Raw genomic sequence first — 13,343 nt, 5'->3', positions numbered from 1 at the left:
GATTTGGCACATTTTACATCTGTTGTGCTGCTCATCCCACAAATGCATGTTTCCTACAAAGGGGGATAAACAGGCTGTCCAACAGTACAAATGATCAAGAACCATTGTTACAACTAAGAAAACTCATTCTTTCAACTTTTCCTTTCGTTTCATAGGAAATAGCTACAATATCTGGAGAAAGATATTCTAAATATTTTAAAACATGGTAGGGCATACATTTCAATGCTGTTTCTTGTCATAATGTGTTATATATGTATTTATAATGAATGCAAAAGATGCATCATTCATGTATATGCATGAATAAATTGATACAGTTTCTGCACAGAATGTGGTACTACTGTACTTCTCATTGCTCTTAGCGTAGGATGCACTATACAATAGTTGCATGTGCATAGTGTTTAACTTATTGCTTGCTTGTATTTTGTATAGCTGCTTTCCAGGGGATTTTTTAACAGATATCCAGAGATCTAATCCTCGTTAAGGTCATGGGTGAGTAGTTTATCCCAGCTGACTTTGGGCAAGAGGCAGGGTACATGCTGGACTCGTCGCCAGCAAATCGCAATAACAAAAGACGAACAAGCATTCACACTCATATTTACATGTATGGACAATTTAAGAGTCCTCAATTGTGGAATGTGGAAGAAAGGAGAGCACCCAGAGAAAACCCACGCAAGCACGGGGAGCACTTGCAAAATCCACATAATTAGGCCGGAGTGGAGATTTCAAGTCCAAATCTCAGAAGGCAGATGTGCGAACCACTAACACACCGTGCTGCTGGACATCTCCCAATTTAACCATAATACCGATTAAACATGTTTAGCACATGTATATATTGCTAAAATGAGTTACATTTCAATATTATATTTGAGTTGTACCGCTGCCTTGCATTTTCTATACCATTCCTCTCTAATGATACACTATTTGCCTTTGTATATTGGGTTGTATTGATGTTTTGTGGGCTTATGTTTAGTTTCCCCCCTCCAATGGATGTTACAGAGACGTCTAATATTGTTGCCCTATTCAAGTCTATTCCCACGTGTATATACAGTTCACCCTCAAGGTGATCCACTGGGATTGTCAGGGATATTAAAGACAGAACCAACTTTCACATTTTTCTTTCTTCCACTTGTACCTAGAAGCGCTCCACCATGGAGATGGTTGTCAACAAAGGCTGCAATGTATTCACCGTCTCGTTTGCAGCCAACGAGCCTTGGTCTATTTCTGCACAGGCTCATCCTCATCAAATGCATTTGCAATCATGTCAAGCGAGGCCGACATAAACTGTGCTCGGAGGCCCCTCGGTGGGATTCGCCTTCTTCGTGATTCAACCGACACAAGGACGGAATAAACGAAGCAAACAAATGTGCGCACTAACCTCCTGCGTTTCCTTGCTCTACATAGTGTAAAGTCTGGTCGTGACTCATTTGCCCTCGCAGTGACGACGGGCACATCTTCCTCCTCGCTGATGATGAAGATCACAATGAGAAGATCTCGGATCTTGGCTTGATTGGGCTGAGAAATCCGCCGAGCACCAGCGTCGCCTTTCCGGGGACAGAGCGCGACAAACAGACCTCGTCCTCCGGCACGAGGGCACCATGCTTCGGCAGCGGGCGACGGCGTCACCGAGTCCGGGGAGATGGTCCCATCGTGTGAGGGTAAACGTTGTTTTTTTTTTGTGTGGAGAGGGGGGTTCCAGCCCCTCCTCACGTTCACACCGGGGGCTCCATGTGTACGAAGAGGCTCACGAACGGGAGCTGTCCAAATGCTGAGGCGAGAGTCCAGCGAGTGACGACGTCGACGAGGAAACAAGGTCGTGGCAGCGTAAATGGAAAAAAAATCAAAATGAAAATAAAATAAACCAAACATACAAACAAAAAATATATACATATTATTTTTAAAAAAAACATACAAATGATTTTTGTTCAGGTATAGAAAACACAGTAGACATTACTTAGGGCTCTCTGGAAGCGTCGACGTAGAAAAACACTGCCGCTTCTTTTCACTTCCTTCAGCTTCCTCGCGATAACAAAACATCCGTGCACCCAAAAGGTAAAAAAAAAAAGGAGACATTTAAACAAAACAAAACGGAAAACCAGCTGAATGTTTGGCCTGAGCTCAGTCCAGATTAATTATCCAAACATGTTATGTATGCAAAATCACTGATAGGACCAATGCCTGCAATATTTCTTTTCAATACAGCAGAAAAAACAACAAAAACAAAAGCAAAACAAAACCGTAAGTAGACAGGAGTGAGTTACTGGAGCAAAAAAGGGCTACACATTTTAGCTGCTTGCATGCTAGCAACACGACAAGTTATTTTCACAACAAACGTTCATGGAGGGCAGTCTAAAACGCTTAACGTAAGCGTAAAAAAGCTCAACGTCGCTTAATTTCAGACATCTGAAATCAATCGTCACCAAAATGTATGTGGACATCTCTACTTATTTCCCGCTCCGCCGCTGAAATGATGTAGACAGTAGCACTATTATGATGGTTTTTATGGACGAGAGTTGTCCTCAATAAGCAATGTTAAGCTTTTTCTGTTTAGCGCGTCTGAGTGTGTATTGAGGGGAAAACGCTTTTAAGTCCATAAAATCCAAAACATTGGGGCGATCGTTCTGATATTTTCCACGATTAAAAAAATAAGCAGAGACGGCCACATTAATTTTGGTAAAGATTGACCGTAGTTTTCAGGCATTAAGCAACGTTAAGCTTTTTTACGTAACGCGTTTTAGACTGCCTGCTATCTTTGACCAATACAGTTGTGTTTTGACTAGTTTAATTTGTTCAGTGACCAAGCTCATATCACAAATCATCTTTCCCCATTGAAAGCAATAAAATTGCCATTAATCTGTTCCACCCCCACATTGTGCTCCTTCTGGTGTGTGTGCCTTGGCCACCATTGGGGCAGTATAATACAAACACAGACACACATGACGAAGAGCTTCACAACGGACTCAGTATGCTGCAGTAGTAGGGGTTATGTACAACCAACTTCCGCATTTCACAAAACAGGACGTAGTGCTTCCTTCCAATTCAGGGAATTGGTGGAGCCCTACAGCAGGAGAGACCGGGGCAAAGCATTTGTAGTTTTTATGACCGTGACATTTTAGAGGAAAACTGACAGGTTTATATATCCGAATTTATTTGAATGTTCCTGTGAAGTGAAAATAAACGTCTGTCTTTTGACACACCACAGAATTTGAGTGATTAAAAAAAAAAAAAAAAAAAAAAAAAAAAAAGGCCACACACCTTTGTAAAATGAGGCTTCAAAATCGTGAAAAATAAACCCGCTCTCTTCGCTCGCAAACGACTTCATCGAGCATCTTTCTTATGCCTACACGTGACGACATATTTGAGCCGCAAAAATATATCTGCTTAAAGCCTCCGGTGGCTGGAATATATCCCACCAGGTCATTTTGGGATTTTTCCACATCGCGAGGCGCACTAAAGCAGCCATGCCAGAGCCAAGTCCCTGTCCACATGCTGGCGGTCACATTGGACTCCCACCCCCTCGATCCGCTGCCTTCTCTCCATGATGTGCATGCACTCATGGCCGACAATGAGGCGCTCTGAAGCAGCCACTCCAGAGGAGTATCCAAAGGAAAGATACATTTTCCGGGTGTAGGTATAGCTAGCTAGCTAACTGCACGTTGCACTTTCGCCGGATAACTGCTAATGCAAAAGTGGGCACTCAAGGTCTTACGTAGTGGGGGAGAGACGACGCATGGCAGGGGCCCAAGAGCATCAATGGGTCCTATTTTAGCCATATCCCCCCAAAATTGGGGAAATGGTGAAAAACAGTTGAACGCTATTATCATGGTCCATGCCCTGCAGTTCCTTTTTGGAACTCGGGTGGTGCTTTGTGCCTAGCTTTTCCCTCGCTCTCTCTCTCTGCAGCAATAATCACCTCCTCACCTGTAAGCAATGTTTTTTTTATCCATCCATTTTCCAAAAATGTGGGCGTGCTGGAGCCTAACCCAGCTGACTCTGGGCGAGAGGCGGGGTACACCCTGAACTGTTTGCCAGCCAATCGCAGGCCACATATAAACAAACAACCATTCACACTCACATTCACACCTACAGGAAATTTAGTCTTTAGTTAACCTCCCATGCATGTTTTTGGAGTGTGTCAGGAAACCGGAGTACCCGGAGAAAACCCACGCAGGCACAGGGAGAACATGCAAACTCCACACAGGCGAGGCCGGATTTGAACCCAAGTCCTCAGAACTGTGAGGTGGATGTGCTAACCAGTTGTCCACTGATTCACTGTTTTTTATTTTTATGTCAGTTTAAATCCTGGATAGTACATATAATCACATACAAGAATCCATCACAAGATTGTATGAGTGTATTAAATTAGACAAGTATGATTGTAAGCAACCACAATGTAACCCACCAGACATCCATTACTTATGATATTGAATATGTACCACAAGCCACAAATCAATTGTGTTTTCAATCAGGTCAGCTCATATGAAATGAAGTTAACTGTCTTTTAATGACATATACAATCTATGATGAAAAAAATAGCATCACTTGATCAAAATTGAAAAGAAGAACAAGTTCAACCTATGTTGTGATCTTTGACCACTGTTATAAAAACACACAATTCATGAACCCCCCCCACCCCCAAATTTATGCATGTATATAAAAATACAAATTCATTAAGTTACATAATTTCACTGTATTCAAAAGTATTCTGTGTGATACTGTGTAGGTAAACCTCTCGCCCTCACTTGTCAAGTGAAACTAACGCCATTTGTAGTTGACACACAACTATTAAATAATTACAGAGGAAGTACAAATGCGTTTACTGTGTTTTCAGAATTGGGCCTTGGCCAAGCCTGCAGTGCGACATGGTTTTCCATTAAGAAAGCTGCAAACAATGAAGACAACTCTCCAGCTGATGAGTCAACTAACGGTCCTGAGCACAAAGCACTAATAACTTCTTTGAAGGAAGCAGTCCGCAGTGCTTCTTGACTCGAGTTCCCACGATTCCATTCATGCCTTCTGTAAATACCAACCATTCATTTGAATGTCACCACGCAGACAAGCACAAGTGATTGCCTCACCCATCCTGAGCCTGTGATGGCAGGGCAAAGAGCCACCTTTCAGTTGGTATGAGAACATTTGATCGCACACAAGCCACCTTCATCATCATCAATCACAGTGATGGTCACCGGCTGCTGCGATTCCACTGCTGACATGACAGACAAACTGACAAATGCACCTACAGCGAGGTAGTATCGCCATTTTCACAGGCAATGTGGACAAACTGCATTGCCAACATATTTCTCGATGGAGGCAGGAGCACGCCCATGTGACACCTTTCCTTAAAGGTCCAGGTGAAAGCACCGCAATCATTTTAGGGCAGCACTATGAGTCACGTTGGGAAGTCACTGTAGCTACCAAAAGTTGGAATTTCACAGGCAGGTAAGGACAACTGGTAGATATTCCTTAACTAGTCTCTTTTTAGTTATATGTATTTTTGTACAAACAAATAATTAAAACCTATTGAAGAAAAACGTATAGTCAGTTGTTTTTCAATTATTTCCACAGCATTTTTTTTTTTTTCTGTGTTGTTCACTGTATCACATCGGATGCAACTTGAAATGTTGAAGCTGAAAAGTTCAAATTCATTTTCAATTTGAAAGGTGTTCAGATATAAGCCTCCATGTAGTCCATTTTCTCCTTGAATTCACCTGAACTGTTAACTATTCTAGGTGAAAAGATCAAAATAAGAGCAACCTTTCAGATGATGGCAGGTAAAAATAAGTCGACCTGAAAACATTCCCTTTTTAGCAAGCAACCTTTTCTTACACGTTGCTTTCTCTGTATAGAACACGGAGTGCCATGTGATGGGCAGGACGCTGCCTATTGTATGAATGGGGGCACGTGCTATAAACTTGCCTCAATGGAAGCGCTCTCCTGTGTGTAAGTATGAAAACATGTCTAATGTTGATGCTGTACCATGTTTAGACTGCATGCTGAGAGACTGCTACTTTTAGGTGCAATGACTACTACAAAGGGAGCCGATGCGAGCAGTTCCAACTCCTCATCGGCACCTCTGACAAGGAGCAGGCCGGTTTAATTCTTGCACTGGTCCTTGTTGCCCTCCTCATCTTAGTGGTCTTCGCTGTTATTGTCTACTTTACACATAAGTAAGTACTGTACATGAAAGATGGGAGGAAGGCATTTAAAAACAGCATTATTGAGTGTTCTAAACTTGATCTTGACGTAACTTGTGTCCACGTACAGGATGCTGAAAGCCAAGCAACAGAGGAGTCAGATAGAATACTGGAAAGTAAAACCAAGAGTATGACAAGTTCACATTGATGCCCTCTTGTGACACCCACATGGTGAGATATTTTTGAATGGTGGATATTGTGGACACCACATGAAGAGTAGAAGAGCTGACTTGACCAGTTTTTGTTGATGCACGTGGAAATATGAGCTGGGAGTAGACAGTTTGGTATAATAGTGGCTTCTCTAAGGTCGAACAGTCAGTTCCGAGACGCTCCAATTTGTTTAGATTTAGATAATAATGTTCTCCCCTAACAAATAATGGAAATAGAATTCATGTGTTCTATGGTCAAACTTTCACCACCATAAAACCTTTATCAACTGTAAAGAAAAGGGTTTAACCCTAATGTAAGTAGTTCACTGCTGTTAACGGTGCTCTGAACTTTAAGTTTGATGACGAGTGATAGGTGGTGAGTCTGTTCTCATAAAGACTAAATGCAGCTTTCTGATGTACATTCTGTTCCTTTAATTGTATTGTTGAATTAGCTATATTGTACGTAGAAGCCAGACAGAGATGGACGTACTGCTTGCTTTCCCACATTTACGTACATCATTATGTTTCCCCACTTTGCCATCACACAAAAGAATAAGCAAAACATGTGGATTTGATGCGCAGTGAAACTAAAATCAGAAAGTTTTACATGACCTCATGTTGATAGAAAGCTGGATTTTAGAGTGACTTTGGGGGCATATTTTTCCTAAAAATGTTGGTCGAATTCTGAAGTGTAGCCAACTTTAGAGGTTTCACTGGACTACAAATAAATCACATTTCAATCTATGGGCTTTGTCTGAAAGTAGTTACAAAGCTTTATAGTACATGTCAAAAGAGTAAGTACATTTTCAACCTGCTGCATGTGTGACGCTGAATAAAAATAACTTTTATGTCAAATGATGGTGAAATGGGTGCATTCTGTAAATACAAGCAATGATCCCTACTAAATGATTTGAAATAATATGACTATTGTGAGATTTTTGGAGTGAGGCAAAACATAAGCACACTTGTTTTGTTTGTGAAATTCAATTTCCATCACTCAAACTTGCCCCACTATAACAGAGGGTGAACTGATACAAAAAAATTGGAACGCAATTAAAAATATGCTGACAATCGCTCAAGTATAAACAACTCACAATTTTCTTCCTACATAGCACTTTTTGTTTTTGGTATCAGGTATTAATCTTGCGCTCCCATCATTTTTGGCATTTCTAGTGGTTAACACCATCTAGTGGACTGAAAGAGAAACATTTTCCATGTTTTCCCAAAACTAAACAATTTAAACATTACACAATACTGTATATTTTTCAATCCCACGTCATGATTAAAAAGATGACTTAAGACTTCATAATTATAGCAAAATCAAAAAAGGGCAACAACTGATCCAATACAGTCAGTTTTAAAAGAGTGTAAAAAACTGGACGGAATGCATTTTTTTGCAGTGTGTTCTTCTTTGTTTGATGTCGTATAAACATCTCTGTGTCTTGATTTCTACTAATGAAAGCTTATCTTACGGTATCTGTAATGCAATGACCATTCAACCTCACCAAGGAAATTATATTTGAAAAGTCATGCAATAATCAAATGTCAAATAATCTTTGACCAAAACAAGTTCATTAAATATGATAATGAATTCCTTTTCATTATAAAATTAAGAAATATTTGTTCAAGGCAAAAATTCATAATTACATGGATTTGTTTGACACTAGACTTTTTGTATTACAAACAGTGAGGTATTGCAGTCTAAAGCAAGAAATTAATTAGTTTGATATAAAAATACAGCTTTAAGTATCTCCTTTTTAACAACACACTTTAAAAGCTACATCAAAACTCAAATCAGTCACGTTTTCTGGAAACAACTTACGCGCTTCTGGCTTTGTCAAACTCGTGTGCAATTTTCAGGGCTGTGCTGTTGAGTCCCACCGACTGCATGTTGGTGATAATGGTGACCACCACCCCCTGCGGTAGGACATTCTGTCCCTGCCGCTGCTCAATCTCCTCACTGGGCAACACCAACAGGACACTGCTTGCCCCCACAGCGCCTCCTGTGTGCGACACATAGTGCCGGCGCTTTCTGCACTGCCCGTATTTCTGCTGTTTGTCCACGACCAGCCAGCCTTGGCCGTACCGTCCATCCTTGTCCCAGCTGGCTTCCGTCTTGTCCGCCGCTGTCCATAACTCCACGGCAGTTTGGGGTTTGAGGAAGCCGGGCAGCAGCCCTGCAGTGTCCTTTACGTGGGCCATCTGGTAACTGTAGAGTAGAACGTTACCAAAGAGCAGCAGGTCCTTTACCGTGGAAAGGAAGCCGCCGCCTGCCCACTTGTACGAGTTGTCTACGTACGGGCAGTTCACTACCCGTCCTCGCTTGCTCAGATGATAATATCTGTGGAGGACAACCATTCTTTAGCACATGCAGTCAAAACAGCCTTTCAAGAATCAAGTAGGAGAATTTAGACACCCATGGACATACACAAGGACAAAAGATTTTGAGATACATGGAATTCCTGTTTAACGCGAGGGATACGTTGCAGACCCAGTTGTCTGTTGGTGATGTCTGACCTTGTTAGATGTTTGACCTAGCTCATCCTAAGAATTTTCGATGGAGTTTTCAAGTGCTTCCACAGCAAACTCATCCAAACATACATTTATGGACCTTGATTTGTGCACTGCAGCTCAGTCATGCAAACAGTTCCTTCCAAGTTCCATAGAAAATGTCTTGGTAAGAGGAAAAATGAAGATTCAGTGGTCTTACCAAACCCTGATTGAATAATTAATTAACAGAATGTCAGAATGCTTTTGTCCATACAGTGTATCCTGAAATTTCATTACCTGGAGCGATGGTAAATGATTGGTTCATTCTGATCAGGCACAGTATTGAGCATTCCAAGTTCCCGGAAGAGGTTTGTCATGACATCCAGGAAGCGTTGGCCAGCAGCCTTCTCTATGACAGCACTAAGGAGGGTGTAGGCGTGGGTGGAGTACAGGAATGTTGTGCCTGCAAGAAAAGGAAGTGTAGTGATTTACAAACAAATTCCAATTAAGTTGAGACATTGCGTAAAATATAACCACCTCAGTTTTTTTTTTAAAAAACCTATATTCAATTCAATTCACTACAAAGACAAGATGTAATGTTCAAACTTTTTTTTTTTTTTGGTTACTAATATTCACTCATTTGATGGCTGCAACACGTTCCAAAAAAGCTGGGCCAGGGGCATGTTTACCACTGTGTTAAATCACTTTTCAACTCAATATGCTTTTGGGAACTGAGCACACTAATTGTTAAAGCTTTGTAGGTGGAATTCTTTCCCATTTTTGCTTGATGTACAACTTCAGTTGCTCGACAGTGCAGGGTCTCCGTTGTTGTATTTTGTGCTTCATAATGCAACACACATTTTCAATGGGAGACAGGTCTGGACTGCTGGCAGGCCAATCAAGTACTCACAGTCTTTTACTACAAAGCCATGCTGTTATAACACATGCAGAACGGGGCTTTGCATTGTCTTGCATAAGCAGGGACGTCCCTGAAAAAGCTTTTGCTTGGATGGCAGCATGTTGCTTCAAAACCTCTATGTATAGTACCTTTCAACGGTAATAGTGCCTTAGTTGTGTGCCATAGTTAGCCATGCCATGGGCACTAACACACCCCCATATCATCACAGATGCTGGCTTTTGAACTTTGCGCTAACAATCCGGATGGTCCTTTTTGTCTTTGGCCTGGAGCACACGACATCCATGATTTCCCAAAAATATTTGAAATGTGGACTCTTCAGACCACAGCACACTTTTCTACTTTGTGCCACTCCATCTCAGAAGAGCTCAGGGCCAGAGAATCTGGCAGTGTTTCCTTGATATATGGCTTTCCCTTTGCATGGCAGAGTTTTAACTTTCATTTGTAGATGTAGCAACCAACTGTGTTAACTGACAATGGTTTTCTGAAGTGTTCCTGAGCCCACGTGGGAATATCCTTTACACAATGATACAGATTTTTAATGCAGTGCCGTCTGAGGGCTCAAAGGTCACGAGCATTCAATACTGGTTTTCGGCCTTGTCGCTCACCTGCATAGATTTCACCAGATTCTCTGAATTTTTTGATGACATGGACAGTTGATGATAAAATCCCCAAATTCCTTGCAATTGTACATTAAGAAACGTTCTTAAACTGTTGGACTATTCGTTCACACAGTAGTGAACCTCGCCCCATACTTGCTTGTGAACAATTAGATGCAACCATGACACTCCCCTGTTTCCAATTAACCTGTTCACCTGTGGAATGTTGCAAACTGGATTTTTTTTTTTAGTATTGCTCAACTTTACCCGTCTTTCGTTTCCCAGCTTTTTTGGAACGTGTTGCAGGGATCAAATTCAAAATGAGAGAATATTAGCAGAAAAAAACAACAAACATTTGTTTGAATATTAAATGTCTTTGTAATGTATTCAATTGATTATAGGTTGAAAAGGAATTGCAAATTATTCTATGTTTAATTTAGGTTTTACACAACATCAACTTCATTGGAATTGGGGTTTGTAAGTGTTAAATTACCAAAACTACAACCACATCTTACTGAAGCAATGAGCAAACATTACATGTTACCTGGTTTAAAAATTAGTGGGTCATCCTTAAAGAGGCCCAAAGCCTGAGTGACACTTTCAAAATTGTCCATCAAGTAGTATTCTTTATGCTCAAACTCATTTTTTTTCTTGCCCCAGGAAGCTTCTTCGGATTGGATATTCTGCTCTTTAGTGGACTCATCTTTATTTTCACACATGCTCTTGTCCTCCTTTTTTTCCTTCACTGATGGCTTCAAAAGTCGCTTGGCTTTCTCCTTGTCCTCCCTCACTTTATTTGGGTCCTTCTCGTAATGCCGTATACCGCTGAGGTGGGAGAGAATCATGCGAGGTGTTATTGTGACCTAAAAATAGATTAAAAGATCATGATTTTGCTTTTTGGACTGCTGAAGATGGAAAAATTAATAGATTTGTGTGACTTCAGGTGACTTACATTCTGTCCATCAAACTGCTTTTGAGAAAACTCTGGTACGTATTTCTGGACGGGTGCATCAAGATCGAGTTTCCCTTCCTCACACAGACGTGCAGCCGCCGCAGACGTGAGCGACTTACTGATGCTGGCGATTCGCATCACAGTTTCCGGGGCACACGGTAGACGATTCTCCAAATCGGCATAACCGACCCCTGAATTCCATCAATCATTTGAAAGTGTCAAGTGGATTGGACACAATAAAATGGTTAACGAAACAGAGACAAAACAATTCTACAAAGCTTACTAAGACGAGCAAAGAAATACACATACTGTATACTGTATCATGCTCGCGAAGCTGAGCGCATAAAAAGTGTAATAGGGCCACATGAAAATAAAGTTGTATTTCTTAAGATAAAACACCCAACAAAAGAGGCAATTTCAGTGAGCAATGTGTAATTATTTCTCATAGACAGGAAATTTTACTTTTGATGTCACGATTTTACTTCATTTTATGATTTCAATTAAAATGTTTTTTTTCTTCTATGACTTTATTCTTGTGTAGCGTGGCGCTAGGTTTGAATATCAGTGTTTGATTATTCTCCCTATTATACGGCTTCCTCCCAGCTTTCCAAAAAGATGCACGTTAGGTTCATCAACGACTCACAATTTTCCATAGCGTGAATGTGAGTTTGAATGCTTGTTTGTCTATATGTGCCCTGCGATTTGACAGGTGACCAGTCCAGGGTGTACCTCGATTCTCGCACAAAGTCAGCTGGGATAGGCTCCAGCTTTCCTGTGACCCTAATAACGAGAAGCACAGATTTTTTGTTTTTGTCTTGTGGCCACATGGAGCATATTTGCAGGGAATTAGGAGAGTGTTATGATATGTTGTGCAACAGATTGGGGGAAAGATTTATTGCATGGTAGCCAATCAGCATTTGATTTGAGATGCTTCCGTTTTCATCTTCATTTCACACACAATTTTTTGACTCTTCCTTGCTGACATGCACAAGTTTTGACTCTGCGGAAAAAAAGGTCTCACACAGAAAAGAGGTTGCTTTTAGGTGTGAGTGTGTGATTGTTTTAGTATGATGGTGATGTGGTGAATAGAAGTAGGTTGATTGAAGACTATAAATTGCCCATGGGTGTGAACGTGAGTGCGAATGGTTGTTTGTTTATGTGCCCTGCGATTGGCTGGCGACCAGTTTAGGGTTTACCCCACCTCACACCCAAAGTGTATGTTTTTTGTGTATGTCAGTTTTCGTTAATCAGTAAGACTTTTGTTTGAATGAGTTTTTTTCTTGGTGAGTTTCTTGGATGATTGGGTGAGTTTCTTTGGAGAGTGCGTGTTTTTTTTTGGTGAATGTGAGTGGTCAACGTTATTTTTGCCACCTCATACAGTTGTGCCACATTAAGACAATGAACGAACCTTCACACCAGACAGGAACTCCATCTACAGATACCCCCACCACCAGGCCGGGAGCTCCGACCTCAGCCTTCCAAGAGAAGAAACCCACATAAACGGCATAGCTGCAGCAGGCGAGCCAGACTGGTGGGACCGGTTTAATTGCGCATTCCTGCCTGCATACCTGCGCGCCTACCTGTATTCGCTCCACCGAGACTCTGCTGGCTTTGACTGCAGCATCGTATCGACGTTTCTGTGGCTCTATCGCCGTGTTTTCTCGCCGCGCGTGATATTGGAGTCCAAAAACCAAGGCGAGCCCCACACCGGCCCCGCACACCCACACCAAGGAAAACTTGTTATAGTTTTTTGAAAAGGTCTTGGTGGACCCGCTCACGGAGCATCGGCTTTGGTTCCAAACATTCCGTTCGTCGGACAGCCTAGCTCGTCCGCGGGCTAGTGACATCCACAGAGTGGAAACTCGCGAGGGCAGCATTGTGCATTTGGCACATAAACCGTGTGGCACCAACAAGCGGTACATTTTCAACGAATAAAACGTCTTTTTTAATTTTCTAGGTTAAAAACACTTGCTTCGACGTGACGCTAAACGTTAAAAACTCACTTCCGATGTGCCTGTCATGGCGAAGCAGACGTGATGAATCGAG

General features: G+C 41.6%; 2 protein-coding genes across 4 annotated transcripts in view; both read right to left on the bottom strand.

Annotated features, from left to right (window-relative positions):
• The window catches only part of tmem266 (transmembrane protein 266), a 31,367-nt gene extending 29,600 nt beyond the window's left edge, over positions 1-1,767 (bottom strand). For both annotated transcript variants that reach the window (XM_061678127.1, XM_061678128.1), the window contains exon 1: positions 1,376-1,767. The gene's annotated coding sequence lies outside the window, so the exon portion shown is untranslated. The remainder of the gene's footprint in view (positions 1-1,375) is intronic.
• Positions 1,768-5,527: 3,760 nt separating this feature from the next.
• On the bottom strand, positions 5,528-13,310 carry lactb (lactamase, beta). 2 transcript variants are annotated; one of them, XM_061678125.1, is made up of 6 exons: positions 12,878-13,310; positions 12,706-12,772; positions 11,298-11,488; positions 10,890-11,208; positions 9,128-9,293; positions 5,528-8,681 (listed from the first exon to the last, which is right to left on the bottom strand). In XM_061678125.1, exons 1-6 carry the CDS (start codon positions 13,217-13,219, stop codon positions 8,159-8,161), a joined length of 1,608 nt encoding a protein of 535 aa, XP_061534109.1. In that variant the 5' UTR covers positions 13,220-13,310; the 3' UTR covers positions 5,528-8,158. The 2 variants fall into 2 exon arrangements, with proteins under 2 accessions (XP_061534109.1, XP_061534108.1); XM_061678124.1 differs by having other exon boundaries at positions 12,706-13,310.
• Positions 13,311-13,343: the final 33 nt, after the last annotated feature.

The sequence above is a fragment of the Phycodurus eques genome, chromosome 5 (assembly GCF_024500275.1).
Source record: "Phycodurus eques isolate BA_2022a chromosome 5, UOR_Pequ_1.1, whole genome shotgun sequence".
In the NCBI taxonomy this organism is placed as follows: Eukaryota; Metazoa; Chordata; class Actinopteri; order Syngnathiformes; family Syngnathidae; genus Phycodurus; species Phycodurus eques.
The sequence above is the reverse complement of the archived record's forward strand: the minus strand, read 5'-3'. Positions and strand labels throughout refer to the sequence as shown.